Genomic DNA, 15,059 nt, shown 5'->3' with positions numbered 1-15,059 from the left:
GGGACTAAGTGATATTTAAATTATATAAATTAGAATGTTATATTAGATACCACAAGTGGATGCCTAATTTCAAAGAATGAGCATATTTCTGACACTTATAAATAAAGGAAGGTAATAAGAAAAAGAATAAATCTTTTTTTGAGCAGAAAAGACCAGGAATAAGTTTCTTAGAGCAACCTGACCTAAGATGAGCTATAGAGCAGGAATGAACTACTAAAGAGAAATCCATCGCTTACACATAAAGGTAGGTCAGCTTGAAAATGCTTTAAAGTAACTCTCCTTCCCACACGAGGCATGCTTGAGCATAAAAAGCAAGCATCCGGACAGGAAAATGACAGAATCGATTTGACACTAGGCTGAACATCATTTAATATTCCTTTGATGATTTAAAAGTGAGTCCAAAATCTTTAAGTGCTTTAGGAACCAAATCAGGAACCTCAACATTGGAGAAATTAATTGGCACAATGCTAGGTAAGCCACTCTAGCCACTTGGATAAACAAATTTTTTAAATGCCCGTCAGAAACAATCATTGGCTAGGAGTTCTGGGTTCTAAACTGGCTTTGCCACAAATTCATTGTGTGAACTTGGGCAAAGCACTTCCTTTTATAATACGAATCATCAGAAAGAAGCAAAATGTAATTGCAAAAAAACCTTTGTTTAGAAGGTTTATGAAATAAGCGCTCCTTTCTTCATGGCTAAGAGCCCACAATTCACTGAAGTGGTTCAGTCATAATCTGGCTACAGTCCACCTAGCAATTTGCTGAAAACGTACAACACGAGAAAGAGGGCAAAATTGTCAACTTGAGTGTCTTCAGCTGGAGAAATTTCCACACTGATCCCATTAAACACGCTTATCTGACAAATGGCTATTACCCAAACATTTGATATAACAGGAAATGCACAAAGGAGATTAATGTTTTAAAGGTATAGGAAAAGCATTCAAATGTCTAATGCACGGTGATGTCACAGATGGCTGCCAATATGCAGAGATCACTAAGAGAAGGAAGAGCCCCGCAAATGCATACCAATAGCTGCTCCTTTGCTGTTGCTCTTGTCCAAAGATTTTAAAGCCCTAGAATTAAAGGCTAATGTTGTCGAAATTACAAAACATTTCCCAAACATTCAATCTTCAGTAAGTGCTCTAAAGAAAGCAGAAGACTCAGCAAGCTTTCCCAAAAGACTGGCAATGGGACAGCGATGTGGGCTGTTTTTAATGTAATCACAGGAACTATTTGTTGTAGCAGTGCAGTGGCACCGGGACAGATAAGTGGAATCAACATTTCACTAAGGAAAATCAGAACTTAAGGCCCATTTTCAACTGACCAAATGTGTAGAGATATATAACGTCCACTGCTGGTAAGGGTGTACTGTTGGCAGGAGGGAAGATTGACACCGTTTGGGTGCAACAGTTATTATAAGCAGTGGTGTGCTAGTGGCTCCAACAAGCTTGGGAGAGCCAATTGTTCTCTCTCTTCCCAACTCCACATCATGTGACTTCACATTGGTAGCTTGAAACTGGCCATGGTGGGAGTACTGACACAACAGAAATAAGCAAACACTAGAAAATCAGGGGTCCCCCATCCCTGAGAGCCAGTTGTTAAACTTTTACCAGCACACCACTTAAGATTATAAACCATAAACTGTTTGAACTCCATAACCCAGTAATTCTACGTCTAGAAATCTTTTCTAAGGAAATATTTCAAATTCCAGAGGGTTAGAGGGAAGGAGGGGACGGGAGGGAGAAAGAAGAGGAATTTCACCGACAAAGAAGCTCCTAACAGTGAATCATAAGAAACATAAATGTCAAAAATTTGATAAAATACATTATCATACATATCTATTAAAAAGGATGATGTAGAGTGTCATATTATTATGCTAAAATAAAACAGAATATAGTACAATCTTAGTCTCTAAAAAATGCAGAAAAGAAAGACTAGAAGGATACATACAAAATGCTTACTTCAGAAAAATCCAAAAACTTAAAATAATAGTTGAAGAGCTTTGTGAGATTTTAAAAACAGAAAGATGTATCTGGAAATAAAAATAATGAACGGGACCACATCTAGCACAGTTCATTTATCTGCCAGTATGCTCAAAAAGGGCACACAGCATTGTCCAAATTACAGGTGAGGAGCTATTTGTGAGTCCCGAATCACTTAGCAGGTCACAACTCACATTTTTTAAAAAGATAAAACAGAATAAGATAGAAATAGAGTGCATAGCACCTATTAAAGTATTATTTTGTGAAAGTTTTGTTTCAGTTATACATGTATGTGTATATGCATCTAAAGGCACACTTAAATATAATCCTTGAGTCGTAACATAACAGGTATTTTTAACTATAAGTAACAGTCAAAGAAGTCTGGCAGTCAGTAATCACCTTAACAACCATCAGTCACCCAAGCAATGAAAGAAAACCAATCAAAGATGCACTTGCTATTGAGCTTTAAAGAAAGCACGATTAGTGAACTGGTAAAATCTTCCTGGATGATCTGGGAGCTTCTGAACTGATAATCCTGCAAATCCCAGGAGGGGCTTCTCCTGCAGGAAGACCACTGCTAATTTCTTCAGGTTTTTTGAAAAACAAAAAGGCAAGAAAGTTTGCCATTTTTTGGTAAAGTCAGCTGCATGACTCAGGGCCTCAAAATTCCATTTTTATAGACTAGCTGGAGACTGAGGTTAGTCCAAAGAAAAGAATTTTCCTTTGAAAATGAAAACTGACAAACATTTTAAGAAAATACAGCAGGAAAAATTATAACATGTGAATATAACTTAATGAAGCTTGTTTATAACCATCATCTCTTAATTCTCACAACCACCTATGAGGAAGAGAGTGTTATTACTGTACACTGTATATGAGGAGGAAAGTGAGACTCAGAGGGCTCGGCTCATGAGTTGCAGTTGGGACCCAAGGCTAGGCCTTCCTACTCTATCACAACACGCTGTGAGCCAGGGAGAAAAAAGTGGATGATTCTTTTTCTATTATGGGGAGCATTCTGACTGTAGGAGGTAAGACAATTCACACGTGAAGAGGCTTCCATTCCCTAACCTCATTTCCATTCTCCTCATCCATAAAATGGGCGCAATACTACTCACTTTGCAGGATGTTGTAAGGATTACTGATAGCACGTGCAAGTGACCAGTTCTGTGCAGGGCACAGAGTCATAACTTAGAACGTGGTAGCCACAGCTGCTGCTGGCTAAGTAGACAGTGTGCCCTCTTCAACGGCAGGTACCCACTCCCTCGCAGCCAGCCAAGGCTCTCGACGTGAGTGAGCAGTACCCTAGATGCAAAGGCTCCATTCTGACTTGGAACAGAGATGGGCCATACCCCTCCTGATGTCAGCAATCCCACAGGCTCCCCCTCAGGCAGGCTAACTCCTGCACTTCCCTTCATCTTCCTCTGATCCAGGGACCCAAATAGGATCCATGAATGGGTTTTCAGTGTTCTGTGGATCCCCTAACATTAGAACCCAGTGTAGATGTGTATTTTTCTGGGGTGAGGATTCATTGCTTCCACCAAATTCTCAAAAAGGTTATGCATTTATACCACCACCTCTGCCCCAAAGTAAGAACTACTGCTCTAAATTACCCATTGTAGGTCATATGTTTTTGTTGTTAGTGCCTGGAGTCAATTGACTCCTAGTGACCCTGTGTACAGCAGAGCAGAACGCTGTCAGGTCTTTTTGCGCCATCCTTTCACCTCCCGGCGCCATATCAGACAACGCTCTGCTGCTATTCACAGGGTTTTCAAAGCCAACTTTTTCGGAAGGGGGTGGCCAGGTCCTTCTTCCTAGGCTGTATTAGTCTGGAAGCTCCACTGAAACCTGTCGACCAGGAGTGACCCTGCCGGTATTTGAAATACTGATGGCATAGCTTTCAGCATCACAGCATTATGCGGCCGCTATAGTATGACAACCAATAGACAGGTGGCATGGTTCTCTGACTGGGAAACGAACTCAGACCATGGTGGTGAGAGCACTGAATCTTAACCACTAGACCATCAAGGCTGGCTTGCAGATCATATACCTCCCTATATTCCATCTCCCATCAGACCACTAAGCACACCTGTCACTCATGCTATACATAAACTTTAGGTGCAAAGACAACTTGAGAAAGCCTTTATAAACTACATGGCCTTAATCAGACAGCAGAATACTGTGGTTAAGTGCGTGTGCTCCGCTACTGGCGGCCCGGGTTCGGATCCCGGGCACGCACCAATGCACCGCTTCTCCGGCCATGCTGAGGCTGCGTCCCACATACAGCAACTAGAAGGATGTGCAACTATGACATACAACTATCTACTGGGGCTGTGGGGAAAAAAAGGAGGAGGATTGGCAATAGATGTTAGCTCAGAGCCGGTCTTCCTCAGCAAAAAGAGGAGGATTAGCATGGATGTTAGCTCAGGGCTGATCTTCCTCCCAAAAAAAAAAAAAAAGAGAGAGAGAGACTAGAATGACTATAATGAGCCATACCAAGAGCGACCTGTTACTTACTGAAGGCCTACTGTGTGTTGGGCACTGACTTAGGTGCTTCACACATGTGAGTTCCAATCCTCACGACACCTCATGCATTCATCCCTCCATTGTATTCTACACGCCAGGCACAATACTACAGCGTGCAGATGCAAAGGTGGGAAATCAAAGATAGGGTACCTGCCCTCCTGGAGCTTACATTTACATGGGAGAAAACTACATTAATCAAAGATCATCCAAGAAAATGTACAACTACAACTGTGCTAAATATTACAAAGAAGAGCTACACAGGCTATAAGAGCCCATTACAAGCGGAATAAACCTTTTTACAAAGGTCAGGGAGGGTTTCCTTGAGGAATCATGATTAAGTTTAAACATAAAGAAAGAGTAAGCACTTCACTGGGCAAAGGAGAGGGATGGAGGTAGGGGAAGAGTCAGAAGAGAAAGGAGAAAGGTGTTCCAGGCAAAAGGCAGATGCAAAAGCCCTGCGGCAGGGGGGCACCTACACCTCTGAGGTGTGGCGGGTGCAAGGTGACAGGGAACATGGAATGACTTGGGGCTGGATCTGCACAGGGGCCAGGCCATGTAGAGTCTTCTTTGTCATATTAAGGAATTCGGTTATTATTCTTAGAGCACAGGGAAGAAGACATTACTGGGCTTTATTTTGAGAGTGACATGATCAGGTTTGCTTTTCTAAAGATTGCTTCAGATGATATGGGGATAGACTGGAGGGAAGCCAGAGTAGATTGCTGTATCACAGAAAAGCAGACAAAACACAATGGTAGCTTAGACTGGGGTGGTGGCGGAAGACATGCAGAGGCGGCAGACTGAGAGAAGGTTAGGACACAAAATCCACAGGATATTCGGGTGGTAAAACAGAGAGAGGTGTTTAGTAGGCTGTCCAGATTTCTGGCTCTCGTGACTGGATGGATGGCGGTATCACTGCAGGATAGTGATGCCCGCAAGAGGACCAGATTTGGGGTATAGGTCATGAATTCAGCTTGGAGATATTGAATGTGAGGTGGAGAAGGCAAGGTGGCAGTTGGATAACACAGTGTGGGGTCCAGAGGGAGGTTTAGGCTGGAGAAAGTGCTCACTGGAGTCATTGGCACAATGAGATCCCCCAGAAGAGAAAACAGATTGAAAAGAGAGAAACTTGGAGGAATTCTAACATTTCTCCATCTTCTACATGAGGACACCAAGGCTCAGAGAGGAACAGTGGCTTCGTGGGGGTCAAAGTCCTGGTAATAAGAGGAAGCAGAAACAGAGTAAAATATGAAGCCAGAGTACAAGTGCAGGAGTTCACACTGAGAAGAATGCCTTTTTCTGGAAAAACAGGGTAAAACCCCTCAAGGAAACTTCATGACTCAAGGAACACTAAAGAGAAATTGGAATTCTGCTAGAGAGAGTGAACTAGATTAATGCCATAAAAGCAGGAAGGACTTCAAGGGAAGTAATATACAGGTTTCACAGAAATCACCTCTTCAGAGTTCTGTTCAAGTCCTACTTTGCCCCCGAAGCCTTCTGTGATTATACCAGTCCACAATTACCTCTCTCCCTCTCAACATTCATGCATCATGTGCCCATTAAGTGTCCAGCATTACACTACATGTTGAGGGTACAGTGTTGGGTAAAACATGTGCTAAAGTTGCTCACAGGCTGGTGGGGGATGGGGGCAGGCAGATAAGCAAACCAACAATTACATTAGAGCTCAGTTAGTGCTGGGAGAGGGCCTGCTACCAGAACACAGAAGAGGGATATCAAACAGTGCAAGGAATTGGCCAGTGCTTCCCAGGGGTGATGAACCAGAAAGGGCAGTGAGGCATGAGCCAGGTGAAGGAAGGGAGACAGACAGAAAGCCATGTCTGAAGGCACAGAGATGAGGCCTGGGGCATTTGGAGGGTACAGTTGTAGCCAGAGCATAAGATGCATCTTGGGGAATATCAGATGAGGCTAGAGTGACAGGCAGGAACCAGGTTTGAAGAGGCTTTGAATGCCAAGCTCAGTAGTGTTAACTTTATCTTGAAGTCTACAGGAACCATAGAAGGGTTTTAAGTGAAGAGTGACACGATCAAATTTACATGTTAAAAAATGCATTTGGGCAGCAGTGTGGGTGTTGGATGGGTCATTCAGGACCACAGATAGGAAGGTCTGCCAGGAGGCCATGAAACTTCTATGAGGCCACCAATCTGCACAGCTTCTGGTGATCCTTTCTAGAACAAGACAAGGCATAGATAAACAACCAAAGTATCATCTGTATCATTTCATTGGCACTTCTCTTCCATTATCTGAATTTCTAGTTAATTTTCCCCAAGTCAATATCTCATCTCTCCTAGAAGACCTCAGATTCCATGAGAACAGGTATAATCATATCTCACATTTCCAGCCCAGAAGGAGGTGCTCAACAGATGCGCTGAGCAACTCCAGGCTTTCCTGAGACACGAACTAACCAAGTGAAGCATGCTGTGTCTGAACACAGCAGGTGGTTGGTCTCAGGGTCAGGGCACTGGTAAATTCGCCCCGAGCGCTTCAAAGCAGACTCCAGAGATTACCCCAGTCTTTGAAAATATGCTGCTGGTGAGGAAGAAAGGAAGTGGATACGTATTGAGCACCTGCTATGCACTGGGCCTTATATTCACATTATCATGTTTAATCTTCACAAAGCCTTGTAGGAGGTAGTATTACCACCATTTAACAGCTAGACTAAGGTGTAGAAAGTCATAGGACTCCCCTAAGGTCGTGGAGCTACTAAGTGGCAATGTTGAGTGTCAAATCCAGATCTATTTGATTTCAAAGGTCAAGCAGAGATTGCTTTTACCCGAATGATATGAGAATGAGATGGAGGAAAATGCACAGGCTTTGGAATCAGACAATCTGGCCGTGTGACTCTGACTCTCATTTTTGTCAAATAGAAAATGCAGATCCTAATAACACCAATTTCACAAAGTTATTACAAGATCAAGTACGTGAGAGCCCCTTTTAAACTGTCAAGTGCCCTGCAAATTGTTATTATTTGGTAGAGCTGCACTTTGGAGGAGGACCACTTACAGACCACACACAACCAGAACAGCAGCTGCTTTCAAACAGCACTCAACCCTGCCTGCTATCACAACTGGGCCTTGCTCTAGACTAGACTTTAAATTATTAATGCTCGGTCTCATTGTTACTAATTTAACTCCAGTTCTGTGAAATTGCCTGGGGCGAAACAGAATTTTAATAAAAATTCAATCCTCAGTCATCAATTTAAAAAGAGCTCCCTCTGAAAAAGAAAATGCTAATGAAGTTGAGAAAAAAATGAACCTAAAAAGGTTTCCTAAGTTCAGGCTAAAGAACCATCAGGGCATCAATTAGAGGTCTCTCTTTTCTCAGCTCTGATATATCTACACAGCTATTGAAAATTATCCCACTTCATCTCATAATACTCATCAATTTTTTATTTTTAATTTACAATCTCTTGCATGGCTAAGACAGCTTACAACATATCTCATCATATCTAAAAGACACTTACAGTACTCTTTCATTAATTCAAAAGAATTTTATTGAGGGCCTCAGATGCTAGAAACTATGTAGCACAGATACAGGAGACATGTCCCTGCCCTCTAGGAGCTTACAGGCTAACACAGCATGAAAAGTCACTAGTACAAGAGGATGGAGCAGTGAATCAGGATCAGGGAGTAAGCGCCATGAGTCAGAAAGGGATGGATCACACAAGCAACACCTTGAGAAGGCTTCATCACGGAGGTAGGATTTCAACAAGGAGAGAGTTTCTTTGGATTTTCACAGGCAGAATAGATTTCAGGAAGAAGACATAATGCAAGGACAAAGAGATAAAGGAAAAGTTCTGGGTATACTTGATTAGGGGGGTTGTCTGGTAAAAACAGACAAGCTTAGCTGGAGCAATGGCTTATGAGGAAAACAGTAGAAGACGAGGCAGGAAAGGCAGCTTGGAGCCAGAAGGAAGACACCACTAACTCTTGATCAATGAATGATACAGTGAATGTGAGTAGTTTGAGGAGAATCTTCTATTGTGGTGGTGCACGAGATGGAAGCAAGAAGCCTAACTGCCTAGGAGTGAGATAATCAGGGCCTGAACTACAGTGGTAGCTCTGGGAACAAAAACATAGATAAGAAAATATATCAGGAAGGGAAACTGAAGTAACTTTGTCACTAACAGGAAGTGAGGAGTCCAAAATTACAGTGAGTTGTAACAGAGCTAGGAAAATCTGGAGGAGGAGCTGATTTGGGAACTGCAGGGGCGGGAGAGGGTGAAGATATAGAAATGTTCTCAAACATCCTTTGGAGGACTAAAGATATCTAAATGAATTTGAATTTTGCAGTGGTCTACCATAACATGAACATCAGATTTTTTTTACTGGATAATAAAATGATACTCAAAGTTTCTCTGACCTTTGTCCTTTGACCTTGGAAGAAATCACTGTAGTGTTTAAGCAAGGAAACCAGTACTGTGTTCTCATCATACTTGATCAAGAAGTAAGGTAGCGCTGGGACTCCTTCTGTTTGACAAAGATCATCATAGGCATGCTCAAGGGCTTGAATCTGCAAACAGGAAACATTGAGTTATTCTCCAGACAATTACATATCTAGTTCTGAGCTAAAAATTAACATAAAAGGTATTTTTAAGCCAGAAGACTAGAAATGACTGATCACATCCCTGTTACTCTTTTGCAGCAAATGAACATAAAAGTGCCTCAAACAATACCACTTCACGTCTATAAACACTTTTCACATGCATGGTGGTGTGTCTTAGGGGCACAAGGGGACATTTATAGTACAGCACGGTGGTTCCCTAAGACATCAACCACAAAGGTTTAGGAGGTATCCAAACATTATTTCTCTTCTAAAATAACCAAGCATGAATCTACCACGGATTAATTTTACCTTTTGAACCTTTCCATAATCTACAGCTTTATTGAGACATACTTCACTTACCATACAATCCACCCATTTAAAGTGCACAATTCAATGCTGTTTTTAGCATGTTCACAGGATTATGCAATGATCACCACAATAATTTTATAACATTTTCACCCATCAGCAGTCAATCTCCATGCACAATCCTTTTCTCTACTTACACTTCTTCTTGGGAAATTAGTTCCACAATACCACAACCTTTGATTTGTCCTAAACGAACTTATTATTTTTTAATCAATAAGGGCTTCTCTCTGGCTTTAGAATTTTGGGTTTTAGTGACTGATGTGATTCATGAATTCAAATCATCTTGCCACTCAATCTTTCCCTCAACAACAATCAGAATTCTTTAGTTTAGGGTCTGTGTTCTGCCAGCCCGATTATTTTCATTGCCCTTCTCAGGACCATCTCTATCAATCTTATTATCTTTCTTAAACTGCAGAGACTAGCTCTGTATCATTCCTGATGTAGAAGTTGTGCAACTTGGCATGAGGGTAGGAGAATGTCTTCCGTTTGGTTTCAAAGACTCTCTTCCCAAAGTATATTTTCTTATGATCCGCCACACTGAAAGTGAAGACCACATTTTGGCAAATTCTTGCAGTATTTCAAAATGTTCTTATAATTCCTCCTTATTGGCTTAGCATTTCACCAAATGTCATGGAAAACCTGGAAAAGTACTCACTACTTCTTCAAAATGATTTTACAAACATTTGGTGAAGTCTGTTCCTAGTACCATCTTTGGAGAATGTAACCACCTCTTCATCCAGACAAGTGCCTATTTGTCTTTAGAATGAGCTAGATAAATTACTGATACACATTAAACCCAATTTTACCTGCATTTTGTTTTATTTGTTGATACCTGTTTTGGTGAAAACCTTTGATCCAAGCCCACTGGCCCCTGAATGAGGGGTATACTCTCTGGAAGGCAGAGAGCAGGGGAGCAAAACCAATAGTAGAAGTGGTACTTCTTTAGATCCTAGAAGAAAGAATATAACATAGGATATCAGAATAGCACCGACTAAACCAAAATTCATCTATTAACGTAACTTCCCATAGCCACATTAAGACAGAAAAGCTGACGCACACAAGATATGACCAGCTTATCAGAAATTTCCATCTCCAAAAGTACTCATGATAAAATACAGAATTTATGTCTTTACCCCAAAATAGTCCCACACACCACACACTAATATATCATGATAAACATAGGATACTTTATCAGTCACTTGCTAACAGGAAGTGTTCAATAAGTAACTGACATTATCATCATCACTGTTTAATACACAAAACCACCCTGGGAGGTAACTATTATCACTCCATTTTACAGAAAGAAAACTGAAGCTTAGAGAGAGGTGAAGAACAAAACAAAGATAATACGTGGCAGACAGGGGGGCAGAACCCTGCTTCCAAAACTTAAGCTTTTGTCCATGGTACCATACATACTCAAGGTTCTACCTGTGGAGGTATGACCTCCAAACACAGTTATCATTCTCTTCACAATCAAATGAATTAAGCATGTTATTAAAGAAGCTGTGCTATTCATAACCTATATATGCCTGAGATAATATAATGTTGCTTTTAGAAATGCCTTACTGGCGAAATACAAGTCAACAACTATTAAGCACTTGCTATGTACAAGGCAAAACATTAGACACTCTGACAATAAGATGAATAAAACCCAGTCTGGCCCTGGGGCAGCTCACTCTCTGCACGGAGCAGAGATAAAGTGAGTACATGATTAACTATATGAGTCACAGAAGAGGTTCTAAGAACTGAGGAGCATCAATGATAAAAGAGATTACACCTTCAGGGGTTATCTGACTGCTCCCCGACCAGGGGAAGTGATGCAGGGGCACTGACTCGTGAAGCTGTCCTAAGATACTGTGCCCACTCAGGTTGAATGCTCTTGCCTCTGGATTCCTGCAGCATTTGTGGCCTGAATCACTCATGTGGTAGGATCCCACAGTTATGTGGGTATTTGACAGCTTCCCCACCAGTCTTTTACCACTGAACATCATGCAGTTCATTTGGCTAATTAATATTTCTTCTTGAATCTTGCTAAGAGTAAAGAGTGGATGGTTGTTAGATGACTTTTTACTGAGATTTAATTCACATACCATAAAATTCACCATGTTAAAGTGTACAGTTGAGCGCTTTTCTAGTATATTGACAAAGTTGTACCACCATCATCAACTCCAGAACATTTTCATCACCCCAAAAAGAAACCCCAATAGCAGAAACCCCCCATTAGTTTATAAGTTAGAAATACTCATTCACAGAAACTCCTCATTCTCCCCGCCTTTCCCCATCCCTTGGAAACCACTAATCTATTTTCTGTCTCTGTGGATTTGCCTTTTCTGGACTTTTCATATAAATGGAATCGTACTAGATGACTTTTTAAATATAAACTTACATATAAACGCATGTCCAGATGAGAAAGTCTAGTAATTATGGTTTCCACAGTCTCTAATTCTGCCACTAACTGATCAACTGAGAACAAATTCCCTTCTGACAATAGTAAAACAAACTACAAAACTGAAATTAGTGTGTCTGTTCCTATTGAGTCCTAAAAACAGCAGAAATAAAAGCAAAAACACCTCCAGAGATTATTCTCTCTTCTTTGTACTTAAATGATTTGTCATAACTGATCTTTAGTAAAAGCTTAAATAATTCAAGATGAAGGACTTCACAATTTCTAAGAAGCTTTATCAGGCCATCTTCAAAAGTCAAAAGGCTTGAATTTCTTAGGATTTTTTTCAGGATACAAAGGACCTCAATTGAATTAAACATAAAGCCCTTTGTGTCCAACGATGTTAAAAGACAGAGACTTGTAATTTTTTTAAGGCAGGCTAAGAATGCACAGTAAAAAGGGCAATAAGGCCAACACACACAGTGACTCTAGGAAATGTCTTAAAACTTTAAGACCTAAAGTTATTTTTCTATTTAAATTGTCAACTGGATTCTACTAACTAGAATTCTTGGTACAGAAAAAGTATTGATGTTAAAGTAACAAAACCAGAAATCTTTAACTAGCATGATTTATATCTATCCTAGTAGTGAACCTACAAAATCACTCAAATTTACAGAAAATTATCAATGACAAATTGCACCTAGTAATCCCAAGAAGAATTTAAACATTTGTCTATCTCCTCTACTATTGCACAGAAAGTATTATAACTGGTTAGAAAACATGTTCTTTGTAGATAGCCACCCTTTGGTATGGCCTCCAGTTTGATTCCTGTCATTCTCTCAGTAAATCAGAGAGGCAGCATTCAGAAGAAACGGAGGATTAGTTCACGGGGCAAGAAGAAAGCCAAGCCCTGTAACTTGGCAAAAAAAAAAAACAGAGAGAAAAATGTGGGAAAGAGGATTAATACCCAAAGCTGATGAAGCTGTGGTGAAACAACACTCTTATTCATATCAACTCAATATGTTTATATGCCTGCTCCAAAGAATTTATTCTAAAGAAATAAAACGAACAGAAAAAAAGATCAGTATGGCCAATAACGTTCACTGCAGTAATTTTCTAATAGTGAATATTGAAAACAGCCTGGATGTACAAGAGTCTAGACAACATACACTTGACAGAATAGTATACAGTCAACATAATTATAAAGGATAAATTAGTTTTATATGGAGATACATGGAGATCTACACACACATATACATATATGAGTATATATGTGTATGTGAGTGTTTGTAGCTGGTACTTCTACAATCAACTTTCACCTTTTTCCCACTTTCCCCATCACTGAGACCAGGTCCTTCCCCCTACCTCCCTTGGCAGCAGATGCTACCCTAATGTGATTTCTTTTCCTCTTGAACGCTGCCCCTAATGTTCATTTAAATTAGATCTCACTTACATAAAACATTTTTCTCTTTTAAAAAAACACAACTGTGTGGACAAACTATGTAGTGTGATCTCCACTAGTCCAGAAACCACTTGGGGATGGTCGGGATCCCCGAGACACCACCTCTTCCTTATCATGACGGACCCAGCAACTGAGCTCTGCAGGACTGTATTTAACAAAGATGTTAGCAACTCAGGGACCACTGCTCCCTGAACCTGACGATCGTGTCCTGAATGACAAGAGTTGGGTCACCATGTTATATAAATCACGCAACTACTACCAGCACTATGACTATATCAGGATGATTGGTAAGAACGCATTAATTTTGCACTGGTAATAAGTGCCAGCACTATCGGACCACTAACCAAATGAGCGTTTCTTTAACAGTCATGACTTGAATAACACAAGGTAATAGCTTCAGGGAGAAAACAGCAGACTGTTCTATTAGCACATTGGGTTATAGGCCAGGGCATCTGAGGAATCTAAATGCGAACAAGGGTCCATTTACTTACTGCAAATGTCAAGAGGAGGAACTTGTTGAGGAGGACAGGGTTTTCGAGGGCAGTGCCCGATTTTATGGATTCCCATATCTGCCAGAACAAAGAAAAGTGTCAAGGCAGGTGATCAGGCATCTCTGAGCTTCTCACTCTCAAGCAAAGCACACAGCTGAAAAGCACTGAGCCCTTCTTTCCTAGAGGCCCAGCACCACTTATCCTGGGCAATGAAGTGGGTCATTACTCACTCTGCACACTCCACACTGCCTCTCCACCAGCCACACTCCCTGCAGAGGCTGAGGAAAGTGAGAGAACCCAGAAGCTCCTCTCAGTGGGTCTCAGCATCAGAGGAGGCAACCAGGCCATTTTCATGCCTTCATTATTTCCTTCAACACATATTCACTTATTGTCGACTGTACATCAGGCGCACTAGGGTTACAGAAATAAAAGACACAGTCCCTACCCTCAAGAACCTTATGGTCTCATGAGAGACAGAAAAGCATCAATGTCCGAGTACACCACCACGTACGATGCGCTATTACAGAAGGATGTTGAATTCCTGGGAGGAGCACTGTCTTGGCTGGGGAGGAGAGAGGGAAAAGAGCCAGGGAGGGGTTCCAGGAGGCAGTGATTTGAACTACGTATAGGAGATTTCTTAAAGTCTTATTTGGGATTATCTTGCCCTGAGATATGAAGGAAAGAGAACAAATTTCGAGTTTACGAATACTCAGCAACTATCGTGACTGGAAGCAGCAGCTGCTGGTCACAAGATGTTTTAGTAGCTAAGATTAGTTGCTAAACTTTGTGTCACTAAGCAACACAAACAGTTGCACCAATAAAAGCCATTCCCCACATATGGGTGAAAGAGTTAAAGAAGCAAAGAGAAGTTCTTGTTATTGAAATAATAACCTTGGAGGAGCTGGACCACTGAAGAGCAGCCTCCCACTTCTGATAAGCCGAGGCGGGGAGACTGCCGGGGGAAAGCTGAGCCCTGGGGAAGGGGTGGGATTCCCGCGGGGAGCAACCTGCTATTTTCAGTGATGGAGTAAGACCTGACCCAACTCTTTGGAGACAGCTTTTTAAATGTGCAGCCAAGATAGGAGGCCCAGGAGCAGTCAAGGAAAACAACCATCATCACCGGACTCACGAGCTGCATGCATCTTGAGGGATGTAAGGGACGCCTGCCTCAGGACCAAAGGTGGGAGATGCCCTTCTCTGACCACGGCTCCCACATAAATGAGACTTGTTTTATAAGACTAGTGTGAAGACCACTCGATTAAGTGGGTTAGAGAGGATGGGATAAACTGTCC

General features: G+C 41.4%; 1 protein-coding gene across 11 annotated transcripts in view; it reads right to left on the bottom strand.

The window, feature by feature from the left end:
- Nucleotides 1-15,059, bottom strand: part of ATG7 (autophagy related 7) — a 252,183-nt gene that overhangs the window by 210,113 nt on the left and 27,011 nt on the right. For all 11 annotated transcript variants that reach the window (XR_009223317.1, XR_009223319.1, XM_058565010.1 and 8 more), the window contains exons 5-7: nucleotides 13,768-13,845; nucleotides 10,264-10,380; nucleotides 8,883-9,032 (exon numbers count right to left, since the gene is read on the bottom strand). Coding sequence is in view for 9 of the 11 variants with exons in the window: in XM_058565010.1 (XP_058420993.1) it covers nucleotides 8,883-9,032; nucleotides 10,264-10,380; nucleotides 13,768-13,845 (345 nt within the window). In the remaining 2 variants the exon portion in view is untranslated. The remainder of the gene's footprint in view (nucleotides 1-8,882; nucleotides 9,033-10,263; nucleotides 10,381-13,767; nucleotides 13,846-15,059) is intronic.

Source organism: Diceros bicornis, chromosome 2 (assembly GCF_020826845.1).
Source record: "Diceros bicornis minor isolate mBicDic1 chromosome 2, mDicBic1.mat.cur, whole genome shotgun sequence".
NCBI classification, from domain to species: domain Eukaryota; kingdom Metazoa; phylum Chordata; class Mammalia; order Perissodactyla; family Rhinocerotidae; genus Diceros; species Diceros bicornis.
This window is presented reverse-complemented; position numbering and strand designations above follow the sequence as displayed.